This window comes from Dendronephthya gigantea, unplaced genomic scaffold, assembly GCF_004324835.1.
Source record: "Dendronephthya gigantea isolate DGI-Jeju-01 unplaced genomic scaffold, DenGig_1.0 000029F, whole genome shotgun sequence".
NCBI classification, from domain to species: domain Eukaryota; kingdom Metazoa; phylum Cnidaria; class Anthozoa; order Malacalcyonacea; family Nephtheidae; genus Dendronephthya; species Dendronephthya gigantea.
This window is the reverse complement of record NW_021163039.1, coordinates 1933097-1951866: the sequence shown is the minus strand read 5'-3', so window position 1 is coordinate 1951866 and position 18770 is coordinate 1933097. Positions and strand designations below refer to the sequence as shown.

The window sequence follows — 18770 nt, the reverse complement described above, 5'->3', positions numbered from 1 at the left end:
TATAGAATGTTGGTTAAAGGTCAATGTTTTTTCACTTAGATAACTAAGCACTGTGCTTTGTCGCAATTTATAGCGAGTAATAGCTACTTTTACTCGTATTAGATCCATGTTTAGAATTACACCCCAGGACTTTCCCGAGGTATGCAGAAATTGAGTAATCGACACTCCTGAGAACAACGAAAAATTTGTTTACTCGAGAGGAATATTAACTTTTGGGATTTTAAAACGAGTAATCAAATCCTTCTTAATATGAAGCTGCGAAGAGCTGGCGTTGTTCACAAGCATTTTTCATTATCCTCCATTGAAAGTTATGTAATAAAACCTCATTTTTTATGTCTTTCAATTGGTTCTGTCTTTGTGGTTAAAAATTAATAATAATAATAACTAATAAAAATTTTCCATTTTACTGACAGTGCAATTAATGTTTCCATTGCACCGTCAAGGCGTGCAAGTTTTTGTCAATGCACAGTTGCTTTTTCACAAAATTTAATCATTCACAGCAATTATCGTATCGTACTTGCACACATTTGATCACGAATCCGAACATGGAATTATTCATAAACACAAACTGTTTATTCAATAACATTAAATCTTTTTCGTGTTTTTTTTAGTGTTGTATAAAACAAATAATTTTCCTCGATGAATGGAATAATCCATCTTTCACCTCGTAAAAGTATTCTTTACCATTGCCCTCGTAAACATTCATTATTAGTTATACCATCGTATGGTATTGAGCAGAAACTGAGGGAAAAATTTTACGAACGAAACAAATACGTCTATCTTTGAATGTTGAAAAAGGCATTTTTGAAAAATGCATTGAATTGTAGTTATACACGATCCACATGGAGTAGCATGAAGATTGGAAGCCTCTTCGAATTTCCAATTGATGAATTGGTTTATCAGCTATGTAATGATGCAACAAGAAAACCTCTCCTCTTTACCGCAAGAGTCAGGGGTGGATCCAGCACTAGTGCACTAATTTGCATTACAATACAAAATCGCTATTTTGAGCAGTTTTCTTGTGTCATGCAAATTAGTGCACTAGTGCTGGATCCACCCCTGGCAAGAGTTGTGCTTCGCGGGCGCGGTGCTTATGCACCTGAATTCAGGCAGGTTTACTAAACTAAATCTAAGTTGATGCTTGAAGTATATACTTACATCAGAAACCAGAAAGATATTTGCGTGGTGATCCCCATGCCATAGAATTAATCGCTTGTTCTTTAACACACACCAGCTGTTAATTGTGGTGAGAAGAAGTTTTGGGGCATTTGGAGAGCCGTAGAAAGTTACTTTTTTTACATAATCTTCGAAATTTAATTCGCTTTAATTTATAACCAAATTCAACGAAATTTTAATCAAGTCTTTAATGGCCGATATGAAATTCGCTCACAAAATTTGGTATGAATACACTTAGTATTTATTTATTTACATTTAATACACACATACACCAACATAAAACCCAGATGTTTATATATTCTCCGGTTGAGATATTAAATATGATTGTGAACTATTTGGATACGTTAACAATGCACATCTTGAATTTCACACAAACCTAAGTGCACGATTACATGATTGAGTAAAATAATATGTAATTAAAAATTTTACAGCCAGTCTGCTCTCCCATTCTGTATTAGCGAGGATTAAAGAATAAAAAACTTACAAATAATTATATTGAGCAGAACCTGTGAGATTAATATAACCTTCCTAAACTTGAACGACAAAGTAGACAACGATTACCTATACTATGGTTCATCTTGCTGGTTAAGATTTTCAAACGAACCAGTAAGCTCAGCAGGTCGTAATACAACAAAACTAGAAAACATTTTGTCAGATTTCTCTCTTATCGTTTCGATGTCGTGTTTTTGGAACATCATATCTTCTCCGTAGATTGTAAACGGAGCTCTACCTACATAGGATCGATGCGACTCTTTTTCATGCTTTTCTAGGAGCTCCTTTGTCTTCTCTAGCGCCTCCCTGACTGATGATTCATGCAGTAAGTGATTATAAAATCCTTTTATAAACTCCGTTGTTGCATCATCGTCACTGTGCGTTAGTGTGGTAAGAACAGAGCGAGCTCCGGCTGCAAGAAAAGACAGAGCTAAAACTTCAACACCTTCTGGAGAGATTTCGTCTTGCTCAGAATGACACAGGCATAAAACAACCAAGCCACCTTTCAGAGAAAAGCCCTGAACATCCTGATGCGTCAAAATGTCATTTTGCTCAGCAAGAGTCAAAGAACCTTGATTCGAGGAGAAATATGGAGAAAGCGTTATTGCACATTGCTTAGCTTGAATATGTGCAGAAATATGGATAATACTTGCCCCGCTGAAAAGCTCCAGCAAAATTTGTTTCCTGGCTTCGCCCTCCACGAAGGCCTTGGCTTTGAAAAGCTTTGAAAGAGAATTTACCTCCTCAGTGGCTTTAGTCAAGTCTGACGTTGGATTACCAACAAACAACGCAAAACCACCCTCGGGTAGAGTTTCACTGGATTTTTCTCTGATTGCTTTAATGTCGCCTTTTGTAAACATCACATCATGTCCAAAGATAGTAAATGGAGCCCAAATTAAAAACGAGCGGTAGTCTTCTCTTTCGTGTTGCTGAAAGAGGTTCATTACCCTTCTTAAAGCTTCACAAACTGGTGTTTCCTGAAGCAGTTCGCCGTAGAATGCTTCCATAAACTCTTTTGTTGCATCATCACTAATGGGCCAGAGTGTAGCGAGAACAGAGCGAGCTCCAGCGGCAAGAAAAGACCGAGCTATACCTATGACACCTTCTGGAAAAAGCTCACCTTTGCCAGTGTAACAACAGCATAGGACGACCAAGCGAGCTGGCAATGAAATACTTGTAATATCCTTTGTGTGAGGAGATAGGAATCTGATTAGGAAGAGAAAAAGATGGTTTATTTAGGAGACAGGTCAGGAGCAAGCATTATTTCGCCATTCTTTCGCTCACCATGAGCAGCAATATGAATTATAGTAGCACCGCTAAGAAGTCCGAGGACAACCTGTTTTTTTGCTTCAGCTTTTACGAGAGGCCTTGCTGTGAAGAGCTTCGAAAGACTTGCAACTTCCTCAGCTGCTTTGGGTAGGTCATCAGCTATGAAATCTGTGCCATGCAAAGAAACCTTCCCAACTTTTGGATTACCAACAAACAACGCAAAACCGAGGTCAGAGTCATCGGGTTGTTCTTTGGTAAACGTCAGAGTGTGTAGTGAGGGCGTTACTTGAATGCTGTAACTCTGAGATAAATACCTCCCATTTTCATCAATCAGGCACGAAAATGGTACAAAAAACAGTGGCCCGTCAGGAACAACAATGAGCTTATTTCCTTTGACGGCATCTCTTATCGGTTGAATGAGAAAATCGAACAGTTTTTTTATACTATTTTCATCGCTGCAATTATCGACGCTCGAAAGTTTTTCGTGCAAGCCTTCAACCTTTTCGTTTTTAGACGGCTTCCGGGTTGGCGGTGAGATCATGCGACTTTCAAAACTATGTTTATTCGCAAGTGAATTAGGTTTAAAAAATGAAGAATCTCGATTAACGTTGAGACCTCTCCTTGTGGAAAAATTCAACACAAACAACGCAATATTCAATGCATCATGTAAACTCTTAAAGGTGACATCACTATTCAAAACCCAAACCTTCAGAGACCCTTCATTGTAATCAAACGCAAATAACACTATTGAAGTATCGTCATTTTCTACCTGAAGGATGTTCTGTATTCGCTCTATTTCTCGATTTTCCTCCCCTTTCTCAATTTTGTCCCATATAGATTTTGCGTAGTGAAACGATTCTGCATCGAAATAATTTTTTTTTCTTTCAATAGAAAAATGGAGCTCTTTAGCTCTTCCCAGATCAGTCACTAATAATCCTGATTCTATGCGCCCCAGAGAAACAAAACAACTCATTAACTCTCCATGGACTCTACAGAAAAAACATGTGAAGGAAAGTTTGTTTTCATCTGGAACCGTATTTTGGAACTGCTCTTCAAGAACTTTAATAAGCTTTAGTAAATATGATGATGCAACTTTGTATTCTCCTAAACTCTTGTAAACATCTGCGAGTTCTTCATAACTACCTATCACCATTAACGGCTCGCCAATATCAGTGCCTATTTCTAAACTTTTTGTACAATGTTCGATGGCTTTTTTATGATCACCCAACAGTTTATATGTAATACCGATTTGTCTGTTGGCGTCTGCTATCCCTGATGGCATTCTAGTCGTTTTGGCTAATTCTAAACTCTCTTCGTGATAATTCAAAGCCTTATCATACATTCCAAGTTTACGGTAACAAGTTCCCAAGTTGCCAATGATCGCGCTTTTGGCCGTTTCATTGCCCTCTGCTTTGAAAATTTCAAATGCTTTTTCGAAATATTCAATTGCATTTTCCCACTTTTCGTAGGAAAAAAATATATCAGCTAAATTGGCTTGGATTTTTGCCATTAATGACTTATCACCAATAGCCTTGCCGATTTGAAAGCTTTCTTCTAAATAGCTAATGGCCTTTTCACGCTCTCCCATTCTTTGATAAATCAAAAACAAATAACAATTGGCTTCTACTATACCTGCTTGGTCACAGACCGTCTTTGCTATCTCTAAAGATTTTCTGTGACAGTCGATGGCTTTGCTGTATTCACTTTTATGCTGGTGAACACGGCCCAATTCGTTATTGACATATTTAATTCTATTTTTGTCATCAATAGCCTTATATATGTTTAAAGCGTGTTTTAAGTGAGCGAATGCCTTTTCATATTCACCGAAAAATAAATAGACGTGACCTAAAAGGCTATTACTGTCAGCCATTCCTTTCTGGTGGCCAATGGCGGTGAAAATTCTTAACGCCTCTTCCAAACATGGAAGTGCATCTTCATTTCTTTTTAGATCAATGTAACAAATACCTAAATTACATTTGACATTTGCTGTTTCCTCTTGATCGCCCATTGCTTTTCCCATTTCTAATGTTTTCTTATAATAGTCAATTGCGCTTTCCCACTTTTCTATACAAAGATAAAGATCACCTAGATTTCTGTTCTGTTCTGCCATTGATGACTGATCACTAATGGCCGTGCTAATTTCTAAGCTGACTTTCAAAAAGCTAATTGCCTTTTCATAGTCTTTCGTTCTTTGATAAAATCTGCCAAAACTCATATTAACATCAGCTATCCCTTTCTGGTCGTCAATAGCGGTCATAAGTCTTAACGCTTCTTCGAGACATAAAAGTGCCTCGTCGTCTCTTCCTAGCTGACCGTAAGAGTAGCTTAAACAAATATTGGTGTTTGCTATTCTTTTTTGATCGTCAATTGCTTTTCCTAAATCTAATGTTTTTTTGCAATGGTTAATTGCGATTTCCCACTTTCCTAAAGAATGATAAATTTTAGCTAACTGGCCATGGCTTTCTGCCATTAAATTCGTTTCGCCAATGGTCGTGGTAATTTCTAAGCTTTCTTTGAAACAGCTAATAGCTTTTTCGTGGTCTTTTAATTCTTCGTAAACAACTCCTAAATACATATTAGCAAGAGCTATACCTTTTTGGTCCCCAGTAACGGTAATAAGTCTTAACATTTCTTCAAAACATTGAGCGGCCTCTTTATTTCTTTTAAGTTTAATGTAACAATTGCCTAAATTACGTTTAACAATTGTTGTTTCCCATTGATCGTCCATTGCTTTTCCCAATTCTAATGTTTTCTTATAATAGTCAATTGCGCTTTCCCACTTTTCTATACAACGATAAAGATCACCCAGATTTCTATTCTGTTTTGCCATTGATGACTGATCACTAATGGCGGTGCTAATTTCTAAGCTGACTTTCAAAAAGCTAATTGCCTTTTCATAATCTTTCGTTCTTTCATAAAATCTGCCCAAACTCATATTAACATCAGCTATCCCTTTCTTGTCGTCACTAGCGGTCATAAGTCTTAACGCTTCTTCGAGACATAAAAGTGCCTCGTCGTTTCTTCCTAGCTGAACGTAAGAGCAGCCTAAACTCTGATTGATCTTTGCTATTATTCCTTGATTGCCAATGGCTGTTCCTAATTCTAATGTTTTTTTCCAATGGCTAATTGCGATTTCCCACTTTCCTAAAGAATAATAAATATTACCTAACTTGCGATTGCTTTCTGCCATTAAATACGTATCGCCAATGGTCGTGCTAATTTCTAAGCTTTCTTTCAAACAGCTAATAGCTTTTTCATGGTCTTTTAATCTTTTGTAAACATCTCCTAAATACATATTAGCACGAGCTATACCTTTCTGGTCGCCAATAGCGGTCATAAGTCTTAACAAAACGTACTGCCTCTTCATTTCTTTCTAGTTTACTGTAACAAATGCCTAAGTTACAATTGACACCTGCTAATTTTTCTTGATCGTCCCTTGCTTTTCCCAATTCTAATGTTTTCTTATAATAGTCAATTGCGCTTTCCCACTTTTCTATACAACGATGAAGATCACCTAGATTTCTATTCTGTTCTGCCATTGATGACTGATCACTAATGGCGGTGCTAATTTCTAAGCTGACTTTCAAAAAGCTAATTGCCTTTTCATAATCTTTCGTTCTTTGGTAAAATCTGCCCAAACTCATATTAGTATCAGCTATCCCTTTCTTGTCGTCAGTAGCGGTCATAAGTCTTAACGCTTCTTCGAGACATAAAAGTGCCTCGTCGTTTCTTCCTAGCTGAACGTAAGAGTAGCTTAAACTGTGATTGATCTTTGCTATTATTCCTTGATTGCCAATGGCTGTTCCTAATTCTATTGTTTTTTTGCAATGGCTAATTGCGATTTCCCACTTTCCTAAAGAATAATAAGTATTAGCTAACTGGTGATTGCTTTCTGCCAATAAATGCGTATCACCAATGGTCGTGCTAATTTCTAAGCATTCTTTCAAACAGCTAAAAGCTTTTTCATAGTCCTTCAATCTTTTGTAAACAACTCCTAAAAACATATTTGCATGAGCTATACCTTTCTGGTTGCCGATTGCCGTTGCTATCTGTAACGATTTTTTGAAACAGTCAATAGCCTGGTCATAATGACCTAAATTCACGTGAGCATAGCCCACATCGATACTGTATTGCACCTCTGAAGCGCGATCTGCCATTATTAAGCGAGCACCGGAAGCAATGTCAATAGCTAAGCTTTTCAGATGGTTAATCGTGTTTTCATGGTCCCTTAATTAATTAAGGACCATATATTTTTATTCGTGATTATCAATAGCAATGCTTACTTGATTACAACTCCTGGTGGTGGCTGTTTCTAAAAGCCTTCAATGTTATAACATACCTTGTTGCTCGGATTTGTTTTCTGTACACTCTACCTTTTCCGTCTTTAAGTTTCCTTCCTCAGTCTAAATAAAATATAGATATAATGCTTAGGATGGATTTCTGGATGGATGGGTGGTGGTATGGATGGATGGTGGAAGGGTGGGTGGTTGGGTAGATTGATGGCATGATGGGTGTATGGTTAAATGTTTAGGATTATGGGTGTATGACCGCCGAGTTTGTCTAAACACGTTGGGGTTTTGATGCAAATCGAAGCCATTATGCCTTGTAGTATACTTTCTAGGAACAAAATTGCTTCCAAACATCCGCTTTTTATTCTTATGATGAGTTGATTATTGAATTTAATGTCAAAACACTGGTAATTATATTGATCAACATGGTCGTCCAAACATAACATTAGGAAGTTTAGTGTGTACGTAATTTTCACCTTCCGGAACTTTCTGCACGAGAACACAGGCAGTTTTCAGAAAAACTAAGCAATTATCCAATTGCGCAATAAAGAAAATATGCAATTGCTTTAACAAATTTGCAAATGCGAAACATATACGAGATCGCAAAGTTTTTGTGTGATTAGGTTGGCAACATGTTAAAGATGGCAAAGATGGTATAGTTTGACCATGCAGTCTGGTCAAATATGATTATATAACATCTTGCAACATATGCCAACCATATTGTATAACGTTGCGACGAAATGTTGCGACCGATCATCATAGACAATCCAGAAGACAATGTTTTCTGGATTGTCTATGGACCGATTGACCAAGGACTAAAAATTGAATTACAGAGCACGCCACTACCTGTGCTTGATTTTCACAAGTCATGAGAGTTAATTGATAAACTTTCTAATGATAACCGAAATATCACGGATATAAACTCGGTAGCTTGTTTTATTTTTTCTTTGAAACAGTGAATATTAATTATCATTGGTCGAAATATTTTAAAGAGTTACTGAAATAGAACGATAAAAATGAGCAAGAATATCGTGATCCTGTAATATATTCGCTATTTCTACATGCATTTTAATGAGATGTCTTGTGCTAAGAAGGTAGATATTGTAACAATGCCAAACGAAGATGTTGGCAGATGTTGTTCAATGCCAAACGAAGACAATGCGTTCAAAATCCTATTGGTGGAAGAAAGGGAGATAAAGCTCCAGATTGATACAGGAGCGCAAGTCAATATAATACCGTTACATTTGTTCGTTACAATGCAATTCACACAATAGATAATGAGATGTTACGCCTCATTAAGCTTCATTATCATCTCTTTATCTATTGTTTGAATTGCATTCGACGCGATTAAAATGCGACGTTTAACCTAGGCCATACACTCGGACTGGTGATTATCCGTCGGTGGTGAGAGAATGCAATATGAAGTGTGGCAATGACATTGAATTTTTTCGTTGTCAAAACCCAACAAGTGCCTATCATTGGGTTGAAAGATTCTCTGAAGTTAATTTTGATCGTCATTAACGTCAATCAGCAGAAACTTTTCCAGAGAAATTTACTAAAGTGATTTCGAGGCGGGATGCTTAAAGAAGCCCTATGACATCGATGCTGACCCCATGATTACCCTAGTTGTCAGTCCCTTATGTAGCACACCAGTTGCGCTCAGAGCAAAGTTGAAATTGTCCTTGGACAACATGGAAGAAATGGCACAATCTACCAAAGTTTTATACCTAACATGTCCAAGATAACGCAGCCGATTATATGTAAGTATGAGAAGTATAATAAGCAGCAGAATCTTGATATAACTGTAAATAACCTTATATGTCGGCATCTGTAGACAATCCAATGAATCCACAAGACATCTTCTGGATTGTCTATGATGTCGATTAACAAATACGTTATACATACATATTACCATGGATAATAAAATCAATATTATTGGTTAATAAAATCACTATAATTAAAGTCTTTTAACTATCCATGATATTATTTACATGTGAGCCGCTTATATATGTTAGTATATTTTCACATGTGAAGCACTTTTGATCACATATGAACCATATGTGTTGACAGATATTCCCCATGTAACCACATGCGCATCACATGTGGTTCACATGTGCATCCCATGTAACCACATGCGCATCACATGTGGTTCACATGTAGACTCAAAATAACCGCGTATATTCACATGTGAATCACATATGATCACATGTAAACCACATGTGATCGCATGTATCCACATGTTTGCATGTGTTTTTTTCGTAAGGGCATGCTTAAAGAAGCCCTATCACATTGAAGTTGACCATACGATAACCCTACTTTTTAAGAAGCGAATGTGCCAGTCCTTTGGGGATACCCAAAGTGATGAATGATGATAAACACAGGATGAGCGTTCGATGATTACCCTACAACAGTGTGAAGGAAGCTAGAGTGTCACTGCTATACAAAAGTGGCGCTAAAACTGATCCAGACCTCATTTACGACCAACTTTATGATTATCTTAATGAGAACAACTTGCTGACCTCTTGTCAATCTGGGTTTAGATCATTTCACAGTACACTAACAGCACTACTAGAGGCAACAAATGATTGGTCGGTTAATATAGATAACGGCTTGTTAAATGCGGTAGTCTTTATCGACCTAAAAAAAGCTTTTGACACCATTGACCATGAAATTCTTCTGCTAAAGCTAACAAATTATGGAGTTGATCCAGGTAGTCTAAATTGGTTTAGGACATATCTAACGAATAGAAAACAAAAGTGCAAAGTAAATGGTCAGCTCTCAAGCTCTACCTCGTTAACCTGTGGAGTTCCTCAGGGTAGTAGTTTGGGTCCATTGCTATTCCTTATCTATATTAACGACCTACCAAATTGCTTGAATGTATCTAAGCCAAGAATGTTTGCGGACGATACGAGTATAAGTTATTCCGCTGATTCATTGGACAAAATGCAATTTGTTATTAACCGTGAGTTAGAAAATCTGAATAACTGGCTTACAGCTAATAAGCTTAGTTTGAATATTGGTAAAACGGAATTCATGCATGATAATAGGATCGCGGCAAAGAATTAATACTACCGATAACGATATATCTATTTCCATTAACAATCGTGAAATAAACAGGGTCAATGTTTCCAAATCTTTAGGTATGTATATTGATAGTCACCTCTCGTGGTCAGAGCATATTGACAAAATATCCAAAAAGGTTTCTTCGGCTATTGGAGCGTCAAAGCGCGTAAGACCCTTTATATCGCGCAAAGCGGCAGTTCAGCTTTATTTCGCTTTAATACAACCTCATTTTGACTACTGCTGCTCGGTTTGGGATGAATTAGGGGACACACTTGCAAAAAAATTACCAAAACTACAAAACCGAGCAGTTCGAGTCATAACGAGGTCAAGTTATGATGCCAACGCTTGTGCTCTCTTAAATCGCTTGCAATTAGATAATCTCTATATACGACGTAAAAAATTGAAGTCTCAGTTGATGTTTAAAATACTAAAAGGAAATATGCCTCCATATTTACAAACCTTGTTTTCTATTCGAAATTCTGAGTATGACTTTAGAAATAATCAATTTAAATTAAACTTACCCAAACCACGAACGAACCGTAGCTAGAATCTAAAACGTAGCTTATGCTATGACGGGGCTTTGCTATGGAATAGCTTTCCTGAAGAAATGCGTAATTCAACCCTCTTTCCTCAATTTAAGAAAGCTACAAAAGATTATTTTACTAATTTATATAACGACTCTCTCACGGCAATTTTGTAAACCAGTTGTATTTTTTAGCTGAATATTCCTCCGTGTCTAAATAAATTGTTTGTATTGTATTGTTTGCAAGGAATAAAATCTCACACTCAACAAAGAGAAATACGAACTTCGCGTGCCAGAAGCTACCAATAATGATCACAAGTTAACTGAAGATAGAATGGAACCAGCCGGGCAAAAAGTTAATAATAGAACTGATAAATAAAAAAAATAATAGATATTCTAACGATGAGCCAGTTCTTGCATACTACGACGTGGAGACGTCTGTGACATCCACGTTGTCAATGTGATGTGTCAAAATGTGGTTTGGGAGCTGCGTTAATTCTGTGGATGGTTGTAGAAAACTCTTTAACTACGCTTTGCATATTTAAATCCTAGTTTACTCAGAAATACACAACTCTGCTTTGCTAATTCTGTCCTTAACTACAGTTAAAAGTTAACTAGTCTTATATACAACTGGCCAAAGGATGATAAACCAGTCGCGTTTGCGTCGAGAGCTCTTACAGATGGGGAAACTCAAATCGAAAGGGAGCTGCTGGCAGGTTTTTTTGCATTCGAGGAGTATAACGAGTATACGTACACCAAACCTGTCGAGGTTGAAACTGATGATAAGCCGTTGTTAGTCTCCGTTGTAAAGAAGTCGTTAACGTCAGCGTCTGCAGAGAATGCTATTGAGTTCACAACGGTAGGACTTCACGCTAAATTATAAGCCTGGAAGGAAATGATCATCGTCGATACACTTTCACAATTATTTTTCTAATACCCACTTTGACAACAGTCATATTAACGATGAGTTAGAGTGTTATGCAAACATGTAATAAATTTTATAACGGCACTGCCGTGGCTTTGTTCCTATATAAAATCCTCTCACGTGGTACAAATCGACCAATCAGAACGTAAGTTCACAAAAAGAGAATGATAATTTGTTAAATTCAATGATGACGAGGCAACGTCAAATACACGCAAAAGAAAGGTATTGCACAGCATTGACATATAGCAAATTTACCTTCACAAGTCGTGTCAAATGATTGATATTGTAGTATATATTTGCTGTACGAGAAGTAAACTTTCCAATGCTAACCGAAACGTCTCAAATAGAAACTCTTTGCTATTAACTACCATCTGTAGATAGTTATTGTCGTGTTCACAATGCGTTATTTGCTATAGACGGATGCGATGACCATAAGACTAAATAAATATGAATCTACGGCATTGATGGGAAGTCGATTATTCAGTAGTTTCGAGCGCAATTGCTTCCATGCATTAATTTTGAAAAAAAAATTTTTTTATTCAGGAAATTAATTACATTTCACAATAGCCTTCACTGTTTGAGGAAAAAAAACAATTGTTCATTGCCTCATTTAGGCGTGGGGATTTTGCAAGCATGTATTTCTAGTTAAACAAACTTCTGTTCTAGCGCGCCTCGTGTATGCCAGTCTTATATTAGTGTGCGGTGTAATATGTGTAATGTGTTCATGAATATAAATGGTTCATACTGCGTTAGAGCTTGGTCGTATTCTTTTTCAATCATGTGCGACGTTTTTACGCGCCATGCGGTACCATATCTTTAAACGGCGAAATAGCAGCGATATTATTAAAATAGAACCAGAATCTACATGAAATATATTTTCAGGCCAGTTAAACCTAAACTTAATCAGCCAGCATTAAAAGAACGGTGTATTTGTGCTTCATGTAGGAGGATTATGTATGATGTGAGCAAAATGGAATCGCGCATCAGAAAATTGGCCCAAGATTTGATCGACGAAATATATTAAAAAAATAATAAAAATTGAAGAAAACCATTTTCTAAATTTCCAAGGTGCAGGTGGCTCTTCTATAGCGCAGTTCCTAATAAGGTCTTATAAACATCAAGGAGAAACAAAGAATTCGTCTGTGAAACGTATGGCAATTGTGTAAAAAATAAAAGTGGTTTTTGGGCTGGTCTAACATGGTATTGTTCACATCAGGTTTTCTAACTATTTGTTGTTTGTAAATTCTTTGTTGTATTTGCCTAGTAAGTAACTAGGAAGACAACCTGAAATATTTCATCAACTTAAATTAAAATTCGAGAACATTTACAGTATTTCAAATTTCAATACTTACATTTCCTACACGCAGGGCTCGTAAAATGTGATTCTTCCCTCATTGACGGGAATTTAAATTCTGCTCTTAAGGTTTGAAGTTATTGGAAGCCAAGCCAATGTTAATTGATGCGATGCCTGTTAGACCGACAGGCCATGCACCCAATTAAATTTTAAATAATAATGATGCTGCGGGTAGCTAGGCTACTATGTGTCTGCGCCACGGACTACATAAATACATTATGCAGATTATCGAGTCGATCATTCGGTAGAAATAGGCACAAAGAATGGCACAAAGTGCTTGTAGAAAACTTCATCAGGGACGTCAATATATCCAATAACATCTGGGACTCAAATCTATTTATTAACAACACTGTTCAAAACCCAAACATTCAGCCGGAACTTTCATTTTCAACAGCAAATAACATTTTGAATTTTCATCACTTTCTACCTAGAATTATAATTATCATCGGTAGAGATATTTCAAAGAATTACTGACATAAATATTAAATATACATGTATCATTCAGTGTCAAGATCCTCAAATGTGTGCTCAAATACGGAATATGAAGTAATCATTATGTGAAATGTGGACACGCTGAATACGTGATAATTTGAAAAGGCCACGACGCAAGCAACGCTCAGTTTGTCCTGTCGTGTTAATTTGTTAAATTCAATGATGACTCATGACTAGGCAACGTCGAGTACACATAAATTAAAAGAAACGATTGCACAGCATGACACACATATATGAGATAGCAAATTTACGTTTGCTTGGCTTGCACCAGTCATGTCAAATCATTGACATTGACATTGTATATATATGTATATATATATATATATATATATATATATATATATATATATATATATATATATATATATATATATACATACATATATATATACACCCATTTGCAAAAACGTTGGCCGCAGATAGATACTCGAAGTCTAATTAGAATTGCATATGATTACATTTGCGTGTGATTTCTATAATATTACACAACATATGCAATTCTAATTAGATTTCGAGTATCTATCTATATATCTATCTGCGGCCAACGTTTTTGGAAATGGGTGTATATATATATATATATATATATATTAATATATATTATATATATATATATTATATATATATATATAGTATATTTTAATATATATATATATATATATATATATATATATATAATTTGATGTACGAGAAGTAAACTAATTTGATGTACGAGAAGTAAACTTTTCAATGTCACAAATAGAAACTCGTTGCTCAAGTCAACGCTTAGCAACCGTCTTGTTTCGTTTTGTTTTGAAGAGTGAATAATGATTATCATCGGTTGTTAAATTTCAAACAAGCACTAACATGAGCGAGAAAAATTAGCAAAACTATCGTGATCCTTAGTCGACTACTACTTATAGTATATAAAATATGAACACGGTGAATACCATATGTTTTGAAAGGGCCATGTAAGGGCCGTGTCGTGTTACAAAATAGTTATTTTCTTATGTTGAATGCGACGCCGTGCCGTGAATTAAAACAAAAGTGCAATAGCCGGGCATGCCTAGCAAAACTATCAAATTAGCAAACCATCCAGATCATAAATCACTTTTCTCTGATATTTAACGTCTAATTTATTTATATCAATCGGTTGGTCATGTTTAATACCAGTATACAATCATGAAAGAATGTTTGCTGTCTGTGGAGTAGTCAGACGCCAGATCGACCGCAACTTATATAAATTATGATTTGAAATCTTGCATGCATTGTAATAAGAATATGCACAACCGAGATATACCATGCCTTTGGGGGAACTTAATCAGAACTCCTTGCCTTGTAAGAACGTTTTAACTACATAAAGATATAGACAATTGCACAAAACATTCGCTCATAATAATTCAACTGACATTAACTAAAATTACGCCGTTTCTTTGAACTATGATTTCGCGTACTTACAATTCATGGATTGATGAGTTCCATTCAAATAATTCACTGGTTAGCTGCGATGTATTCTAATGCGATGTATTCGATGTATTCAGCTCATGTTATACAAGTCCTTATCAACAGTAGAAATAAAAATATCTATAAAATATATATTCAGTGATGACGCGTAACGTCAATTAAACAGTACAGACGGGCAAGTTTCATTGCCAAGTTTTCCTTGCCAAGTTTTCCTTGCCAAGTTTTCCTTGCCGAAGTTTTATTTGCTCGTGTGTACGCGAAAAAATTGAAAAGTTTTCTTTGACAAGTTTTATTTGCTCGTGTGTACGCAAAAAAATTGACAAGTTTTACTTGACAAGGAACCTTGTTCAAAAGCTGGTCTCGACTCATGCCAGATTTTAAACAAGGAAAAATGCCCGTGTGTACGGAATTGAATAGGAATTGCCGAACGTATTTTAGGGAACTGCCCAACAATATCTTCGAGCCAATCGAGCGGAATTTTGTTTGTTTTGAGATTCAATTTCTGTTTGTTTTAAGATTCGATCGTATACTTATTTTATCATGGCCATATTATCCTAAAATATACTCATATCATCGTAAAACTTGTCAAGAAAAATGTGTCAAATTTTTCGCGTACACACAAACAAATAAAATTGGCAAGGCAAAAAAACACGTTCGTCATACACACCAGCGCAAGTGAACTGGTCAAGGAAACTTGTGAAAGAAAACTTGCCTGTCTGTACGGGGCTTAACTCACAAAAGTCGTAATTCCTGTCGCAGCATGACACACGTGTACGAGATCGCAAACTTAGCTACGTTTGATTGGCTTCCACATCATTAACTGAAACATTTCAAATAGAAACTCTTTACCTTATGTGAAGGTTTAGCAACCTGCAACCGTCTTTTTTTCGCTTTGTCCTTGAAACATTGCATATATAATTATCATCGGTTGCGATATTTCAAAGAACTATAATAACATGCAAAGTATATAAAAAAATTTCTAAGTTTCTTTTCGTTCATGAAGTACAGTAAATCACTATGTAAAATGTGGACACCCTGAATACCATATGTTTTAAAAAGGCCGTGGAAGGAAAACGAATTAACATATTGTTGTGTTCCAGTATTTTAACTTTTTATATTGAATGCATGATGACGCGATAAGATTATAATTATGATTTTCATTAAGATATGCTTTTTCACAATAAAGTGATTCGGTTTCAAAAAAATTACAAAATCATGTAACAACAAACAATTAACAATTTATATCTATCTTTATTTACCAAACAACTTTTTGATAACCAATACCATTGAATTTGAACATCTTGCTGTACAAATAATTCCAACGTACAGACAACAGAATGAAAAAATAAAATGAATTCCTGTCTTTGAAAAAGATCATAAGTACAAAGTCCAGGGGAGGGATAGTAGTGAAGAAAGTGTAAGGTAAAATCATACTTGAAAAACAACACCTATAGTGCACTTAAGAAATGAGCCTTAATTATATCGGGAAATATAATCATGAAAACAACCATTTTGATTATTTAAACAACAATATATTGTAAATATTCAAATCATATTATATGCATGGTTACATTTTTTACGGTGATGATATATCGGTCTACAATACGACTAAAAAATAGACAAAAAATCAACTTTTCATCGATTTCATGTCTGATTTAATTAGGACTAATTTAAATTATTATGATCAACTTAAATTGAATGTAATTTATTGGTCTTCTAAAGTCCCAATTTAATGCTAAGATATTATACTTGTGAAATGATATAAGATAATAACTACTTTTTATTATACTATATATATGTTTTATACTTTTGTATTCAATAAAAGTAATGTGGTAAAGAAGTATAAGACATGAAATGGAGGATAATGTAGAGCTCAGCAGCAATGTCAGGAATATAAACATCATGCAGTATTGCAGTAGCTGTGGTAATGAAAGTGTTGATATATTGATATATTGTTTCTTGGGTGTATCCAGTGAACTCAATACAACTGGAACGATAACTCCGCCGCCATCTTGAAGCCACACTGATGGCCGCCATTGCACGTCAGGGGTCGAAATTACTCCCCTTTTTCGTTGCATGTTTTCTCATACTCTAAACTAGCAATTGATATAGAATAAAGTCTAGAAAGCTTCAACCTTACCTGGACTTTTCTAAAAAAACACTTTCTAGGCAGGAAATTAATTTTAAGCTTTATTTTAGTGCTGTTGAAAGTTGAACTTTTTTTCGGCGCGTTTAAACTTTTGAAATATTTACGATATGGGACTGTTACCTCGAAAGTTTACCCCCTAAATGGACGTAAATCACTACCAACTATAAGTGACATAAATTTCAAGCTTGGAAATTGATGCTATCGGGCGGAAAATATCTTTTTATAGCCAATTCTTGCTCAAAAATACGCTTTTTCGCTCCTTTACACTCTCCCCACTTCTTTTAAAAGTGTTTTTCTCGCGCGCGGTTCTCAGATTAATAAGGGATTAGTATTCAAATCAGATTCATATCGGCTTCAGCAAATCACAGGATTTTAGAGACTTTATCACTCGAGTTATCGTTCCAGTTGTATTGAGTTCACTGGGTGTATCACGACGGTTTACTTTTAATTTAGTTTAACTGATCAACTTCTCACTTCGATAACTTTATTAGGAGTGCCGAATTTAGACCAAAATCATAGGGGATTGGAGCATGAATAAGATGTTTACCAAATGTACAGTGAGGTTTCAAAATAGTAAATTAATAAACTAATAAGTTTATGTATAATTGAACACTTCCATTACCACGTATCATTAATATAGGCTATGCTCAAATCTATATGTCTACTCAGATTATGACCAACATTCCTTATAACCATCTTGTGAACTGTACGAATCCTTTTTGATAGTTTTCATCGCTTCAGGGTGTGAAGTTCATGAGACAATATGCCAGATTTTCCGCGAGAAATACTGTTCGAATATAATCACGATGATCGAGTTGTAAATATACACGTTATAAACTCATATCCTTTTAATCCATTTATAGTATTGCTACTGCTTTTCTAAAAGACGTCATTTTCAATGCAAAAAGAGGAATGTTATAATCTTAGGCGAAAGAGATCAGTGTACACTTTTACTGCGGTCACTGTAAACCACATGGTAAATATTGGTAATTATACTGTTTGGCTTTCATCTTCCACCATATCTTTCTGCATTTTACAATCGGGCGTCTCTTTTCCTTTTTTTACGCACGTCTAGTTCATATTTTTAATTCATGTAATTTTGTCGTTCTTAATTTCCGTGTTTCCGTGTCCACATTATTTTGTATTCCGTTGAAACGGCACATCCGCAAAGTTTTTCACAGAAACTTGGCAACTTTCCATTCCTTTGCAACTCGTGATTATGTTACTCGTGATTTCCTTGCGAAGTTCTTTTGACTGATTTTTTAAAGTTTGAAATATCTTCAAAGCATACGAATGTTCTCGCGTGACGACTTAGACCATGACTGCTTGCTAATTTGGGACGTGGTGTTCTGTACAAGGCACGAAGATTCGAATCGATAATAATTATCATACTTGTTCTTTCTTATTCTTGTGATATGCCAATAAAATCCAGATATTGTTTTTCCACCCGGTTATAGAATGTTGGTTAAAGATCAATGTTTCTCACTTAAGATAGCTAAGTATTGTGCTTTGTCACAATTTATAGCGAGTAATAGCTACTTTTACTTATTTTAGATCCATGTTTAGAATTACACCCCAGGACCTTCCCGAGGTATGCA

The 18770-nt window shown here is 35.7% G+C and overlaps 2 protein-coding genes and 1 pseudogene across 2 annotated transcripts; all 3 read right to left on the bottom strand.

The window, feature by feature from the left end:
* Positions 1-1080: 1080 nt before the first annotated feature.
* On the bottom strand, positions 1081-3546 carry LOC114524039 (annotated as a pseudogene).
* Positions 3540-6232, bottom strand: LOC114523961 (tetratricopeptide repeat protein 28-like). The gene is made up of 2 exons (XM_028545029.1): positions 3644-6232; positions 3540-3557 (listed from the first exon to the last, which is right to left on the bottom strand). Exons 1-2 carry the CDS (start codon positions 6230-6232, stop codon positions 3540-3542), a joined length of 2607 nt encoding a protein of 868 aa, XP_028400830.1.
* A 1-nt stretch (position 6233) lies between these two features.
* On the bottom strand, positions 6234-7094 carry LOC114523960 (tetratricopeptide repeat protein 28-like). The gene has a single exon (XM_028545027.1). The coding sequence runs from the start codon at positions 7092-7094 to the stop codon at positions 6234-6236; it is 861 nt and encodes a 286-aa protein (XP_028400828.1).
* Positions 7095-18770: the final 11676 nt, after the last annotated feature.

Coding starts and splice junctions, on each gene's coding strand:
- LOC114523961 (XM_028545029.1), bottom strand. CDS start 6,232: ATGTATTTAGGAGATGTTTACAAAAGATTAAAAGACCATGAAAAAGCT.
- LOC114523960 (XM_028545027.1), bottom strand. CDS start 7,094: ATGGCAGATCGCGCTTCAGAGGTGCAATACAGTATCGATGTGGGCTAT.